Source organism: Zea mays, chromosome 10, assembly GCF_902167145.1.
Source record: "Zea mays cultivar B73 chromosome 10, Zm-B73-REFERENCE-NAM-5.0, whole genome shotgun sequence".
Classification (NCBI taxonomy): Eukaryota; Viridiplantae; Streptophyta; class Magnoliopsida; order Poales; family Poaceae; genus Zea; species Zea mays.
The window spans coordinates 134,509,996-134,526,329 of NC_050105.1; the positions used below are offsets into that span (position 1 = coordinate 134,509,996).

Below are 16,334 nucleotides of genomic sequence, written 5' to 3' on the forward strand. Positions count from 1 at the left end.
ACAACTACAAGCCGGGTTAGCGTTAGTAATAAAGAAACGAGTCCACGAGAGAGGGTGAAAAACAAATAGCAAGCAAATGAAGAGTGTGACACGCGGATTTGTTTTACCGAGGTTCGGTTCTTGCAAACCTACTCCCCGTTGAGGAGGCCACAAAGGTCGGGTCTCTTTCAACCCTTCCCTCTCTCAAGCGATCTCACGGATCGAGTGAGCTTTCTCTTCTCAATCACTTGGAACACAAAGTTCCCACAAGGACCACCACAAGTTTGGTGTCTCTTGCCTCAATTACAAGTGAGTATGATTGCAAAGAAAGGATCAAGAAAGAAGAAAGCAATCCAAGCGCAAGAGCTCGAAAGAACACAAGCAAATCACTCTCTCTAGTCACTATGGCGTTGTGTGGAATTTGGAGAGGATTTGATCTCTTTGGTGTGTCTAGAATTGAATGCTAGAGCTCTTGTAGTAGTTGGGAAGTGGAAAACTTGGATGCAATGAATGGTGAGGTGGTTGGGGTATTTATAGCCTCAACCACCAAACATGACCGTTGGTGGAGGCCGTCTGTTCGATGGCGCACCGGACAGTCCGGTGCACACCGAACATGTCCGGTGCCCCTGCCACGTCATCAGTGCCGTTGGAAATTGACCGTTGGAGTTCTGACTTCTGGGTCCGCCTTGATGTCCGGTGGCGCACTGGACATGCACTGTTCACTGTCCGGTGCGCCGGCATGGGCGACTCTGACTTCTGCGCGCGCTGCGCGCGCATTAAATGCTGTCGCAGGTAGCCGTTGGCGCGAAGTAGCCGTTGCTCCGAGGATGCACCGGACAGTCCGGTGTACACCGGACATGTCCGGTGAATTATAGCGGAGCAGCCTTCGAAAAATCCCGAGGCTGGCGAGTTCCAGAGCCGCGACCGGTTGGAGCACCGGACACTGTCCGGTGTACACCGGACAGTCCGGTGAATTATAGCGCGCCGGCTCCTGGAAAATCCCGAGGCTAAGGAGTTCAGCGCGAGGCCCCCTGGTGCACCGGACACTGTCCGGTGCGCCACCGGACAGTCCGGTGCGCCAAACCAGGGAGGCTTCCGGGATGTCTTTAGCACTCTATTTTGAACCCAACTTTGGTCCTTTTAATTGGCTTGTTGTGAACCTTTGACACCTGTATAACTTATACACTAGAGCAAACTAGTTAGTCCAAAGATTTGTGTTGGGCAATTCAACCACCAAAATTATATAGGAACTAGGTGTAAGCCTAATTCCCTTTCAATCTCCCCCTTTTTGGTGATTGATGCCAACACAAACCAAAGCAAATATAGAAGTGCGAAAATGAACTAGTTTGCATAATATAAGTGCAAAGGTAGCTTGGAATTGAGCCAATATAAACACTTACAAGATATGCATGGATTGTTTCTTCATTTTTAACATTTTGGACCACGCTTTGCACCATATGTTTTGTTTTTGCAAATTCTTTTGTAAATCCTTTTCAAAGTTCTTTTGCAAATGGTCAAAGGTAAATGAATAAGTTTTTCTCCCCCTGTTTCAAATGCTTTTCCTTTGACTAAACAAAACTCCCCCTAAATGAAATCCTCCTCTTAGTGTTCAAGAGGGTTTTGATATGTCATTTTTGAAATACTATTTTCTCCCCCTTTTGAACACAATAGGATACCAATTGAAAATATTCAACACTAAGTTTTTGAAATTGGTGGTGGTGCGGTCCTTTTGCTTTGGGCTCATACTTTCTCCCCCTTTGGCATGAATCGCCAAAAACGGAATCATTAGAGCCCTTAGAGTTCATTTCTCCTCCTTTGGGCATAAATAAAAGAGTGAAGATTATACCAAGGTAGGAGTCCTTTTGTTTTGCTCTCTCCCCCAAAGATAGAGAGCGACTCGGAGTGTCGGCGAAGGATGAGTTACGGAGTGGAAGCCTTTGTCTTCGCCGAAGACTCCAATTCCCTTTCAATACACCTATGACTTGGTTTGAAATAGACTTGAAAACACATTAGTCATAGCATATGAGAGAGACATGATCAAAGGTATATTCATGAGCTATGTGTGCAAGTTAGCAAAAGAAATTTCTAGAATCAAGAATATTGAGCTCATGCCTAAGTTTGGTAAAGGTTTGTTCATCAAGTGGCTTGGTAAAGATATCGGCTAATTGATCTTTAGTATTAATATATGCAATCTCGATATCTCCTTTTTGTTGGTGATCCCTAAGAAAATGATACCGAATGGCTATGTGCTTAGTGCGGCTATGCTCGACGGGATTGTCGGCCATTTTGATTGCACTCTCATTATCACATAGCAGAGGGACTTTGGTTAATTTGTAACCGTAGTCCCGCAGGGTTTGCCTCATCCAAAGCAATTGCGCGCAACAATGACCTGCGGCAATATACTCGGCTTCGGCGGTTGAAAGAGCGACCGAATTTTGCTTCTTTGAAGTCCAAGACACCAAGGATCTTCCCAAGAACTGGCAAGTCCCCGATGTGCTCTTCCTATTAATTTTACACCCTGCCCAATCGGCATCCGAATAACCAATCAAATCAAATGTGGATCCCCGAGGGTACCAAAGCCCAAACTTAGGAGTATAAGCTAAATATCTCAAGATTCGTTTTACGGCCGTAAGGTGGGATTCCTTAGGGTCGGATTGGAATCTTGCACACATGCAAACGGAAAGCATAATATCCGGTCGAGATGCACATAAATAAAGCAATGAACCAATCATCGACCGGTATACCTTTTGATCCACGGACTTACCTCCCGTGTCGAGGTCGAGATGCCCATTAGTTCCCATGGGTGTCTTGATGGGTTTGGCATCCTTCATTCCAAACTTGCTTAGAATATCTTGAGTGTACTTCGTTTGGCTTAGGAAGGTGCCTTCTTGGAGTTGCTTTACTTAAAATCCTAAGAAATACTTCAACTCCCCCATCATAGACATCTCAAACTTTTGTGTCATGATCCTACTAAACTCTTCACATGTAGATTCGTTAGTAGACCCAAATATAATATCATCAACATAAATTTGGCATACAAACAAATCATTCTCAAGTGTTTTAGTGAATAGAGTAGGATCGGCCTTTCCGACTTTGAATCCATTTGCAATAAGAAAATCTCTAAGGCATTCATACCATGCTCTTGGGGCTTGCTTGAGCCCATAAAGCGCCTTAGAGAGCTTATAGACATGGTTAGGATACTCACTGTCTTCAAAGCCGGGAGGTTGCTCAACATAGACCTCTTCCTTGATTGGTCCATTGAGGAAGGCACTTTTCACGTCCATTTGATAAAGCTTAAAGCCATGGTAAGTAGCATAGGCCAATAATATGCGAATTGACTCCAGCCTAGCTACGGGTGCATAGGTTTCATCAAAATCCAAACCTTCGACTTGTGAATAACCCTTGGCCACGAGTCGAGCTTTGTTCCTTGTCACCACACCATGCTCGTCTTGCTTGTTGCGGAAGACCCATTTGGTTCCTACAACATTTTGGTTAGGACGTGGAACTAAATGCCATACCTCATTCCTAGTGAAGTTGTTGAGCTCCTCTTGCATCGCCACCACCCAATCCGAATCTTGGAGTGCTTCCTCTACCCTGTGTGGCTCAATAGAGGAAACAAACGAGTAATGTTCACAAAAATGTGCAACACGAGATCTAGTAGTTACCCCCTTATGAATGTCGCCGAGGATGGTGTCGATGGGGTGATCTCGTTGAATTGCTTGGTGGACCCTTGGGTGTGGTGGCCTTTGCTCTTCATCCTCCTTGTCTTGATCATTTGCATCTCCCCCTTGATCATTGTCGTCATCTTGAGGTGGCTCATTTGCTTGATCCTCTACTTCATCAACTTGAGCCTCATCCTCATTTTGAGTTGGTGGAGATGCTTGCGTGGAGGAGGATGGTTGATCTTGTGCATTTGGAGGCTCTTCGGATTCCTTAGGGCATACATCTCCAATGGACATGTTCCTTAGGGCGATGCACGGAGCCTCTTCCTCACCTATCTCATCAAGATCAACTTGCTCTACTTGAGAGCCATTAGTCTCATCAAACACAACGTCACATGAGACTTCAACTAGTCCAGTGGACTTGTTAAAGACCCTATATGCCCTTGTGTTTGAGTCATAACCAAGTAAAAAGCCTTCTACAGTCTTAGGAGCAAATTTAGATTTTCTACCCCTTTTAACAAGAATAAAACATTTGCTACCAAAGACTCTAAAATATGAAATGTTGGGCTTTTTACCGGTTAGGAGTTCGTATGATGTCTTCTTGAGGATTCGGTGTAGATACAATCGGTTGATGGCGTAGCAGGCGGTGTTGATCGCCTCCGCCCAAAACCGATCCGAAGTCTTGTACTCATCAAGCATGGTCCTTGCCATGTCCAATAGAGTTCGATTCTTCCTCTCCACTACACCATTTTGTTGTGGGGTGTAGGGAGAAGAGAACTCATGCTTGATGCCCTCCTCCTCAAGGAAGCCTTCAATTTGTGAGTTTTTGAACTTCGTCCCGTTGTCGCTTCTAATTTTCTTGATCCTTAAGCCGAACTCATTTTGAGCCCTTCTTAAGAATCCCTTTAAGGTCTCTTGGGTTTGAGATTTTTCTTGTAAAAAGAATACCCAAGTGAAGCGAGAATAATCATCCACAATAACTAGACAGTACTTACTCCCGCCGATGCTTATGTAAGCGATCGGGCCGAATAGATCCATGTGTAGGAGCTCCAGTGGCCTGTCGGTCGTCATTATGTTCTTATGCGGATGATGGGCTCCAACTTGCTTTCCTGCTTGGCATGCGCTACAAATCCTGTCTTTCTCAAAATGAACGTTTGTTAATCCTAAAATGTGTTCTCCCTTTAGAAGCTTATGAAGATTCTTCATCCCAACATGGGCTAGTCGGCGATGCCAGAGCCAACCCATGTTAGTCTTAGCAATTAAGCAAGTGTCGAGTTCAGCTCTATCAAAATCTACCAAGTATAGCTGACCCTCTAACACTCCCTTAAATGCTATTGAATCATCACTTCTTCTAAAGACAGTGACACCAATATCAGTAAAAAGACAGTTGTAGCCCATTTGACATAATTGAGATACAGAAAGCAAATTGTAATCTAATGAATCTACAAGAAAAACATTGGAAATAGAATGGTCAAGAGATATAGCAATTTTACCAAGACCTTTGACCAAACCTTGATTTCCATCCCCGAATGTGATCGCTCTTTGGGGATCTTGGTTTTTCTCATATGAGGAGAACATCTTCTTCTCCCCTGTCATGTGGTTCGTGCACCCGCTATCGAGTATCCAACTTGAGCCCCCAAATGCATAAACCTACAAAACAAGTTTAGTTCTTGACTTTAGGTACCCAAATGGTTTTGGGTCCTTTGGCATTAGACACAAGAACTTTGGGTACCCAAACACAAGTCTTTGACCCCTTGTGCTTGCCCCCAACATATTTGGCAACTACTTTGCCGGATTTGTTAGTCAACACATAAGAAGCATCAAAAGTTTTAAATGAAAGACTATGTTCATTTGATGCAATAGGAGTTTTCTTAGGCAACTTAGCACGGGTTGGTTGCCTAGAACTAGATGTCTCACCCTTATACATAAAAGCATGATTAGGGCCAGAGTGAGACTTCCTAGAGTGAATTCTCCTAATTTTGCTCTCGGGATAACCGGCAGGGTACAAAATGTAGCCCTCGTTATCCTGAGGCATGGGAGCCTTGCCCTTAACAAAGTTTGACAATCTTTTAGGAGGGGCATTAAGTTTGACATTGTCTCCCCTTTGGAAGCCAATGCCATCCTTGATGCCAGGGCGTCTCCCACTATAGAGCATACTTCTAGCAAATTTAAATTTTTCATTTTCTAAGTTATGCTCGGCAATTTTAGCATCTAATTTTGCTATATGATCATTTTGTTGTTTAATTAAAGTCATGTGATCATGAATAGCATCAACATCAATATCTCTACATCTAGTACAAATAGTGACATGCTCAATGGTAGATGTAGATGGTTTGCAAGAATTAAGTTCAACAATCTTAGCATGTAGAATATCATTTTTATCTCTAAGATCAGAAATTGTAACTTTGCAAACATCAAAATCTTTAGCCTTAGCAATCAAATTTTCATTTTCTAATCTAAGACTAGCAAGAGAAATGTTCAATTCTTCAATCCTAGCAAGCAAATCATCATTATTATCTCTAGGGTTGGGAATTGAAACAGTGCAAACATGAGAATCAACCTTAGCTAACAAATTAGCATTTTCATTTCTAAGATTGTCTATTGTTTCATGGCAAGTGCTTAGCTCACTAGATAATTTTTGACATTTCTCAACTTCTAGAGCATAAGCATTTTTAACCTTAACATGCTTTTTATTTTCCTTGATTAGGAAGTCCTCTTGGGAGTCCAAGAGATCATCCTTCTCATGGATGGCACTAATTAGTTCATTTAATTTTTCCTTTTGTTGCATGTTGAGGTTGGCAAAAAGAGAGCGCAAGTTATCTTCCTCATCACTAGCATTATCATCACTAGAGGATTCATATTTAGTGGAGGATTTAGATTTAACCTTCTTTTTGCCGTCCTTGGCCATGAGGCACTTGTGGCCGACGTTTGGGAAGAGGAGTCCCTTGGTGACGGCGATGTTGGCGGCGTCCTCGTCGGAGGAGGAGTCGGTGGAGCTCTCATCGGAGTCCCACTCGCGGCACACGTGGGCATCGCCGCCCCTCTTCTTGTGGTACCTCTTCTTTTCTTTCCTCTTTCCCTTCTTGTCGTTATCCCTGTCACTGTCACTTGATAATGGACATTTAGCGATAAAGTGACCGGGCTTACCACACTTGTAGCAAACCTTCTTGGAACGGGATTTGTAATCCTTCCCCTTCCGTTGCTTGAGGATTTGGCGAAAGCTTTTGATGATTAAAGTCATCTCCTCATTGTCGAGCTTGGAGACATCAATTGGTTGTCTACTTGGTGTAGACTCCTCCTTCTTTTCCTCCGTCGCCTTAAATGCCACCGATTGTGCTTCGGACGTGGAGGGTTCATCAAGCTCGTTGATCTTCTTGGAGCCCTTGATCATACATTCAAAGCTCACAAAATTCCCGATAACTTCCTCGGGGGTCATTTGAGTATATCTAGGATTACCACGAATTAATTGAACTTGAGTGGGGTTAAGGAAAATGAGTGATCTAAGAATAACCTTAACCACCTCGTGGTCATCCCACTTCTTGCTCCCGAGGTTGCGCACTTGGTTCACCAAAGTCTTGAGCCGGTTGTACATGTCTTGTGGCTCTTCCCCTTGGCGAAGTCGAAAGCGACCGAGCTCCCCCTCGATCGTTTCCCGCTTGGTGATCTTTGTTAGTTCATCACCCTCGTGCGCGGTCTTGAGGAGGTCCCAAATTTCCTTTGCATTCTTCAACCCTTGCACCTTGTTGTATTCCTCTCTATTTAGAGAGGCCAAGAGTATGGTTGTGGCTTGGGAGTTGAAGTGCTCAATTTGGGCCACTTCGTCCTCATCATAATCCTCATCCCCTACGGATGGTACCTGTGCTCCAAACTCAACAACATTCCATATACTTTTGTGGAGTGAGGTTAGATGAAATTTCATTAAATCACTCCACCTAGCATAATCTTCGCCATCAAAAGTTGGCGGTTTGCCTAATGGAACGGAAAGTAATGGAGTATGTCTAGATGTGCAGGGATAGTGTAAGGGGATCTTACTAAACTTCTTGCGCTCTTGGCGCTTAGAAGTCACGGACGGTGCATCGGAGTCGGAGGTGGATGTTGATGAAGTGTCGGTCTCGTAGTAGACCACCTTCCTCATCCTCTTGTGCTTGTCGCCTTTCCGATGCGACTTGTGGGAAGAAGATTTTTCCTTCTTCTCCTTGTGGTGTGAGGAAGAAGATCTTTTCTCCTTCCGTTTGGAGGAGTCCTTCTTCTTCTCCTTCCTCTTGGTGCGGGACTCTTCCGATGAAGTGCTCCCGTGGCTTGTAGTGGGCTTGTCGCCGGTCTCCATCTCCCTCTTGGTGTGATCTCCCGACATCACTTCGAGCGGTTAGGCTCTAATGAAGCACCGGGCTTTGATACCAATTGATAGTCGCCTAGAGGGGGGGTGAATAGGGCGAAACTGAAATTTACGAATATAAACACAACTACAAGCCGGGTTAGCGTTAGTAATAAAGAAACGAGTCCGCGAGAGAGGGTGAAAAACAAATCGCAAGCAAATGAAGAGTGTGACACGCGGATTTGTTTTACCGAGGTTCGGTTCTTGCAAACCTACTCCCCGTTGAGGAGGCCACAAAGGCCGGGTCTCTTTCAACCCTTCCCTCTCTCAAGCGATCTCACGGATCGAGTGAGCTTTCTCTTTTCAATCACTTGGAACACAAAGTTCCCACAAGGACCACCACAAGTTTGGTGTCTCTTGCCTCAATTACAAGTGAGTATGATTGCAAAGAAAGGATCAAGAAAGAAGAAAGCAATCCAAGCGCAAGAGCTCGAAAGAACACAAGCAAATCACTCTCTCTAGTCACTATGGCGTTGTGTGGAATTTGGAGAGGATTTGATCTCTTTGGTGTGTCTAGAATTGAATGCTAGAGCTCTTGTAGTAGTTGGGAAGTGGAAAACTTGGATGCAATGAATGGTGAGGTGGTTGGGGTATTTATAGCCTCAACCACCAAACATGACCGTTGGTGGAGGACGTCTGTTCGATGGCGCACCGGACAGTCCGGTGCACACCGGACATGTCCGGTGCCCCCGCCACGTCATCAGTGCCGTTGGAAATTGACCGTTGGAGTTCTGACTTCTGGGTCCGCCTTGATGTCCGGTGGCGCACCGGACATGCACTGTTCACTGTCCGGTGCGCCGGCATGGGCGACTCTGACTTCTGCGCGCGCTGCGCGCGCATTAAATGCTGTCGCAGGTAGCCGTTGGCGCGAAGTAGCCGTTGCTCCGAGGATGCACCGGACAGTCCGGTGTACACCGGACATGTCCGGTGAATTATAGCGGAGCAGCCTTCGAAAAATCCCGAGGCTGGCGAGTTCCAGAGCCGCGACCGGTTGGAGCACTGGACACTGTCCGGTGTACACCGGACAGTCCGGTGAATTATAGCGCGCCGGCTCCTGGAAAATCCCGAGGCTAAGGAGTTCAGCGCGAGGCCCCCTGGTGCACCGGACACTGTCCGGTGCGCCACCGGACAGTCCGGTGCGCCAAACCAGGGAGGCTTCCGGGATGTCTTTAGCACTCTATTTTGAACCCAACTTTGGTCCTTTTAATTGGCTTGTTGTGAACCTTTGACACCTGTATAACTTATACACTAGAGCAAACTAGTTAGTCCAAAGATTTGTGTTGGGCAATTCAACCACCAAAATTATATAGGAACTAGGTGTAAGCCTAATTCCCTTTCAGCGACATTTCACTCGTCGGCCCAGGGACCCCCCGGTCTCGAAACGCCGACAATCACTCATGGCATTAACCAAGCAATTCTTGTGCAACATATCCAAATACTTAGGCACATGATTGCGGTGGCTCAACTTCCTCAACTCATCGGCAGATAATTGCATCTGTCTAATGGCGTCTAAAAGACCATCCCAAACTCGATTATATCTTTGCGCCTACAACCAAATGAATAATGAGATTCAATATCACATTATAGTATTGACTGTTACTATAATAACACATTATGTTATTTACAGTAAAACATACCAGATCATGTGTCCTACATAATCGATGGCGCGGACGTAATCTACTAGTGCCATAATCAATGTTGCTCGTGTCGACGATGCCTGTGCGCCTACTCCCATATGCAGCTTCTGCGACATCTTTGCGTGTGTCGACCCTAGCAGGTCCAGATCCGATAGGAATGGATCTTGGAGATTTCTCCATGGCCACGGGGAAGGAACCTACGACGAGCTGCTCAAGATTTACAGCTACACGGCCGACCACCAGGGAGAGGAGCGCCAGGGAAGAGAAAGGGGCACTCGAGAGGATACCTTGGAGCGTCTGGAGGGAGAGCGCCGGGCAGACGAGCGCAGACGAGCGCAGACGAGCGTGGAGATGAGCTCCTGCACGGGCGCAAACGAGCGCAGACGAGCTCCTGCACGAGCGTGGAGAGCGCTCGGGAGGGAGAGCGCCGAGGAAGACGGCGCAGACATGCGCAGACAGTCGGCCGTCGGGGAGCCCAGTCGAGCGCCGGGGAAGACGACGCAGACAGGCGCGGTGCAGACAGTCGGCCGTGGATCCGTTCTAAGAAACGGACTGCCGTAACAACGATTTGAGCGCCGACTAAATCTTACACAGATACCGAAATTCCAAAGTTCAACGGATTATAATACTAAAATTCCAATTACGTTGTTCGGGATATATATTTTCAGAAGCCCAATGTTAATGATATCACGTTTCCAAAAAGCTCAGCCATGGCGGCACGACGCCACCTGACTCCGTTGAAAGAAACCCACCTTGGCCACCTCTCTGCCCCACCATGCGGCCCCCTGGTCCCATTTGTCTGACACTACCCCCTACCTCCCCGTCCCAACCTCGTCTAATCGCTGCGGCGCCAGTGCCCAAATCTAAACCCTAGCGCCGCCACCGCCATGCTGCGCCGCATCGCCGCCGTCGCCCCGCGGGCCTTCTTCTCCTCGTCACCCCCGCACGCCCCGTCGCTTCCGGCGTCGGGCTACATCCCGCGCCGCGAGTACGGCCTGGTGCCCATGGTGATCGAGCACACCTCCCGCGGGGAGCGCGCCTACGACATCTTCTCGCGCCTTCTCAAGGAGCGCATCGTCTGCATCCATGGCCCCATCACCGACGACACGGCCTCCCTCGTCGTCGCCCAGCTGCTCTTCCTCGAGTCCGAGAACCCCGCCAAGCCCGTTCACCTCTACATTAACTCCCCGGGGGGCGTCGTCACGGCGGGCCTCGCCATCTACGACACAATGCAGTACATCCGCTCCCCCGTCACCACGCTCTGCATCGGCCAGGCCGCCTCCATGGCGTCGCTACTCCTCGCCGCGGGGGCGAGCGGAGAGAGGCGGGCGCTGCCGAACGCGCGGGTCATGATCCACCAGCCCTCCGGTGGCGCGTCGGGGCAGGCCTCGGACATCGCCATCCACGCCAAGGAGATCCTCAAGGTGCGCGACCGGCTCAATAAGATCTATGCCAAGCACACGGGCCAGGCCATCGACCGCATCGAGCAGTGTATGGAGAGGGACATGTTCATGGACCCGGAGGAGGCACATGAATGGGGGCTCATCGACGAGGTCATCGAGCACCGCCCTGTCTCTCTTGTGTCTGATGCTGTTGGCAGTGATCCGCCAAACCTCGGTGGAGGCGGAACTGAGGTGAATAAAGGGACGGACGAGCCATCTCCAGCGTGATGGCATTGGGCAGTCACAAGGTGCAATCCTTTTTTGTGTTCCTGTAGCTGTCTTATTGGAGTTATAAGGTTTAATTCGTACATGAGGGTGAATAACTTAATTTTATGTCTGCTGGGCTAATCCACTAGCAACACTGTTGTTTTGCTACTTTATTAATTGATCTGTTGCTGATAATGAGTGCTCTCTGGTATGAGCCCTCATCAGTGGTGATATATGCATTGTTATAGATTTGTTCGTCTGAAATCAAACAGTGCTGTTTAAAGGATAAAGGCCACAGCCTTGAAAAATTATGTTGTATTTTGTCTAAGGCTAATTCAGAGTGTCATTTCTGTATTCAACAAAGATTCGAATTTTCTAATTATCACTGCATGTTGTCTGGTATTTTTAGAATTTTAGCGGTGTTGTGAATTTAGCGGTATATGATGTTAATATTTTAAGTTAGTTGAACAGTTCATCGGTATTGTGAAATATCTGAATAAGAGGCTTTCTCCTACTTGTTTTTTTTCATAGCACTTGATAGCTTTCTATAATGAGAAGCTGATTTCATAGAGTTTTCTACCGAGACGGGAGAACTGAGTGCAGCTTGCATTTTATCTCTGCTATATGGGATTGAGTGTTGGCGGACTAAGAGACGACATATCCAACAACTAAGTGTCGCAGAGATGCGTATGTTGTGTTGGATATATGGGCACACAAGATTGGACCGAGTCAGAAACGATGACATACACGATCGGCTAGTAGTAACGCCAATTGAAAAAAACTTATTCAACACCGGTTGAGATGGTTTGGGCATGTCCACCAGAGACCCCAGAGGCACCGCTGTATAGAGACATCATAAGACGGGACAATAATGTGAAGAGAGGTAGAGGTCGACCAAATTTGACATGAGAGGAGGCAATCAAAAGGGACTTGAAGGAATGGATTATCCCAATGGAGCTGTGTTTGGATAGAGGTGCTTGGAAAGAAGCTATCCACGTGCCTGAACCGTGATTAGGTCTTTTTCCTTTTAGTGCTCTCAAAAGCTTTTTCCCTTCTCTTTCTTTCTCTTTTTGGTGACATGTTGGGTTTCAACTTTAGCCTACTCTAACTTGTTTGGGACTAAAATGCTATGTTGATGTTGGAGGAACTGGATACTGAATTTTCTGTGTCAGAAACTAAGAAGGGACCTTGGCATTATTATTTTTAAGATAGATTATAAACCATATGTAACATTACCCAATAACAATAATCTTTTTAACTGCTTCTCTTATTCCATTTATGTATTGTTCTTGCGCCTGTACCACACATGAAATTGAGCATATACTCATCTGCTATGTAGACCAAATGGTTAAAACCATTCAATATTTTATGAACTGAATGTTGAGAGAAGGCTATAAAGTTTGTATCTGTACAGGCTTAGTAGGAGATTCTAATATCTAGCACTGATAAATCACATATGACTGAACAAACAATCTGAGGACCGAGGACAATATTTGCTTCGCTAATAGGGCTGAGATTGGATACAATAATTCGTTCCCGTGTGATTTGTCCAGTCCTATGTAGCACTGATTATCATCCCTTGGCTCATTTTGTGGATTAGCCCACGGTTTGCATGTTAAGCCACCTTCCTTTTACCACCTCAATGTATACACATGAATTGTCTTTTCAAGAACTACAAAGGAATTAATTATGAGTAAAAATACACGGAGGTCCTCCAACTTGTCTCAGCGTCATTTTGGTCGCCAACTCTTAAAATGCATTTTAGGTCCTAAACTTCTGAAATGCTATTTTTACCTCCTGAAACTTGTCTCGGTGTGTCGTCATTTAGGTCCAAAACTTTCAAAATGTTATTTTTAGGTCCACAAACTTGTCTCTGCGCGTCATCTAGGTAGGTCCTTCAACTCGTCATAGTGTCACTTGGGTCCAAATAGACCCGATGTACTCTCTGCATCATAATGTCACATGCCACACCCCATTCTTGATCAGGGCAGGAATTTAATGGCAAAGCAAATCGTTCGACTACCTCTTCCGTTCAGGTGTACTAGTCTTGGCATTGCTGCCACCACTATTGTTGACGTCGTGGTCTTTGATGTGGAGGATGGTGAAGGTATGGATTGAGGATGGTGAGTTGGCAACCATGATGCGAATATCCACTAGATTGGAAAAGCAGAGGGAAGGGGAGATATGGAGACGGTGCTAGAAGAGATCGGAGGAGTATGTAGATGGAGTGCTAGAGACCAACTTTTGGGTTTGTTGGAGCTTGATTGGACCTAATGATACATCGTGACAAGTTTGGGTGTCTAAAATTATCCTCTTTTTTTGAGAGTTTAGGACTTAGATGATACCCTAAAATAAGTTTGTGTATCTGAAAATGCATTTTGAAAACAAGTTTCTATATTTTACTCATTAATTATTGGAAGCAGTTTCTCTTGCCTAACTTGTTTTACTACAGTTATTATCTTGACATTCTTTAAGAAAAGGAAACTATTATCTGCTAGTGGTTGTCCAATATATCATGAGTATGACCCGTCATCTTTGCTTTTAGCTTTGGAAGGAACCGACTACAACATCATGTTTGTCAGGTAGAAAAGTTGAACAGGAGCGTTCGTATATCATCAACCCCATGATGTTTGTTATTGCAGGCTCGACCAAAGATATATGCCAAAATGATGCGCGGGCTTGACTCTGGTCCCGGCACCGGAGATTTATGCCAAATGGTGTCAGACAATTTTCACGACTCAACGTAGGATAACCAATGAGCAGTGAACACTGGTAGGAGGGGCATCTTGCACCAAACCATGCTTTTTGCTTGGTTGTTATAACAGTTTGGAGCACAAAATTTGACTGTTCGGGCTTATGTTTTATCTAGTTAGGCTGATCTCTTATTTCAACCTTTATTTCAAACTTCTTTATATATACAAACAGTGTTATCTATAACGTTATCAATGATTTGTTTAAGAAATAAATCATAGATAATGCTATTTAGGAAATAAATTATATATTAGAAAATAAATAGTTGGATATTAAGAAGAAACAAGTATATCTAGGATCTGAGAGACCAAATTTTTATAATCGTTTGATGTTTTTTTCATATAAAAAAATAGGACCGTAGTTGCAGGGTGGTTTATGGTCCAGAGCCTATATTTTAAAATATAACCACGTTCGACGTAGATTCCATATAGATTCATTTCACACCTTCCTCCAAATAAAGAAGAGTACAGTGCAGCTACGTGCGCTGCCATGTTTGTTTGTACGCGGCCAGTGCACGCACATGACATGGAATGATGGAAGCAGCACAAGTCGCGCACGCTTGCTTCTCAGAAGGATCCATGGACTCCAGTTTATATTGTCATGATCCCTTGTCTTCGCCCTAGTACGCGCGTCAGCCCTTTTTGTTTGTTTGTTTGTTTGTTTTTTTGCGAGCACGACATGATGCGTCGTCCGAGTGCGCGGCAGCGGCTTGCCTGCGAACCTCACGTGCTGACGTCCAAGTGTGCAACGACTCTGTCGGCGTGTTATCTAGGCCGTCGTCTAGGCTAGTTTAGAAGAAGGGAAATGGAGAGGATTGAAGGCATGTTTAGAGGATTGCATGAACTAAAAATTTATAGCTATTTAAAATTGAATATCAAGAGGATTTTAACATCTTCAATCATTTGGCTCCCCAACCAAGTCACGAGAGGATTTTATTTGATCTATCTTATTTAGGTAGTGTTTGGTTCCAGAGTATAGTAGAATGGAACCGTTCTGTTCTAGTACTAAGACTGTTTGGTTTGAATCAAAGTGAAACGGAGCCGCTCTAATATAGTAATATTCTCTCAAGATGTTGGATCTCTGAACTCAAAAAAACAGTCGGACCTGAGTGCTCTGCGACCGCCCCATGCCCGTCACGGCTCCCGACGCCTGTCACGATTTCATGTGCCTCCTCCCCGTGCGTGTATATTATGGTTATATTTATTATAATTATATTTGGCATATATATATATAATATGGTTGTATAAATATGTCAAACATAGGATAGAGTTGATTCGTTCTGCTTCACTCTAGGACCAAACAGAAAAACAGAGTGGCTCTATTCTAACTGTCAAACACAGAATGGAACCATTCCATACCCAGAATCTAGAATAGAGTCATTCCGTCCAAATAAGCTCTAGAACCAAACACTACCCTAGTTTCTGAAGCCTTGATCACTTGATCACTTCCCAACTTATCATTCTTGACTATTAGAGCAGATGCAAATTTACGCGAATACATACTAAATTTCTTAATAACATTTTGTGTATATATATCCTTTGCGACATCCCCTTTTCCTTCTTTATGTGTGCTTAGGATGAGTGATTAGGGTTAGGGGAATTAAGGGAAACCAGTGAGGGTTCCATCTCCCCTTCTTTCTGCTTACTTCCAAATGGATTAATCTAAGTATTTAGACCGGGGTTCATCTCCAAACTGGATGTTTTTTAGACAAATAGGATTAAGATCTGGACACCAACCATGGCTTTCATACCACTGTTAGGTATAATAGGATCTTCCACATAATCACTAGTCAATAGATGCTTAAGAATCAGGGCTTGTGCCTGTAGAGTTGGACGGCGATACCAGCATAATGATGTAGTTTGTTTGACTCTGAGACGACAAAGTAGAATGATGTTGGCTTTCCCTTTACTAATCATGTAGAGAGATAGATCGGATCTCACAATTACTGTGAGAGAGGCAATTTCAATGAATGTTGATTTATGTGCGAGCTGTCTCTTTGTTAATATACATGATGTAAAAGGGGACCACACCCTGATCAGGATGGATTCTCTAACTAGACCAAATGAAATCAACATAACGCAGTCATTCAAGCAGCAAATTTTAGCTTGGACCGAAAAATATCTCTGTTTGTATTTTACGGAGGATTTTGGCTGATTACCGGCCTTCCAAACAAATCTTTGTTGGGATGTTCTCCACATTGACAAGTCTGTAACAGAACCGAGAAAACTAGGGCATCCCTAACTAACGCTCCTTAATCGAGGGGCCATCGTAACCATATGGT

At 45.0% G+C, this 16,334-nt stretch overlaps 1 protein-coding gene across 5 annotated transcripts; it reads left to right on the plus strand.

Annotated features, from left to right (window-relative positions):
* The first annotated feature begins 10,339 nt into the window (after window positions 1–10,339).
* On the plus strand, window positions 10,340–14,235 carry LOC100280963 (ATP-dependent Clp protease proteolytic subunit). 5 transcript variants are annotated; one of them, XM_020545033.3, is made up of 2 exons: window positions 10,358–11,343; window positions 13,945–14,235. In XM_020545033.3, the coding sequence occupies exon 1, from the start codon at window positions 10,541–10,543 to the stop codon at window positions 11,321–11,323; it is 783 nt and encodes a 260-aa protein (XP_020400622.1). In that variant the 5' UTR covers window positions 10,358–10,540; the 3' UTR covers window positions 11,324–11,343; window positions 13,945–14,235. The 5 variants fall into 5 exon arrangements, with proteins under 5 accessions (NP_001147355.1, XP_020400622.1, XP_008661882.1 ...); XM_008663660.3 differs by lacking the exon at window positions 13,945–14,235 and adding an exon at window positions 11,834–12,581; XM_020545032.2 differs by lacking the exon at window positions 13,945–14,235 and adding an exon at window positions 11,844–12,581.
* Window positions 14,236–16,334: the final 2,099 nt, after the last annotated feature.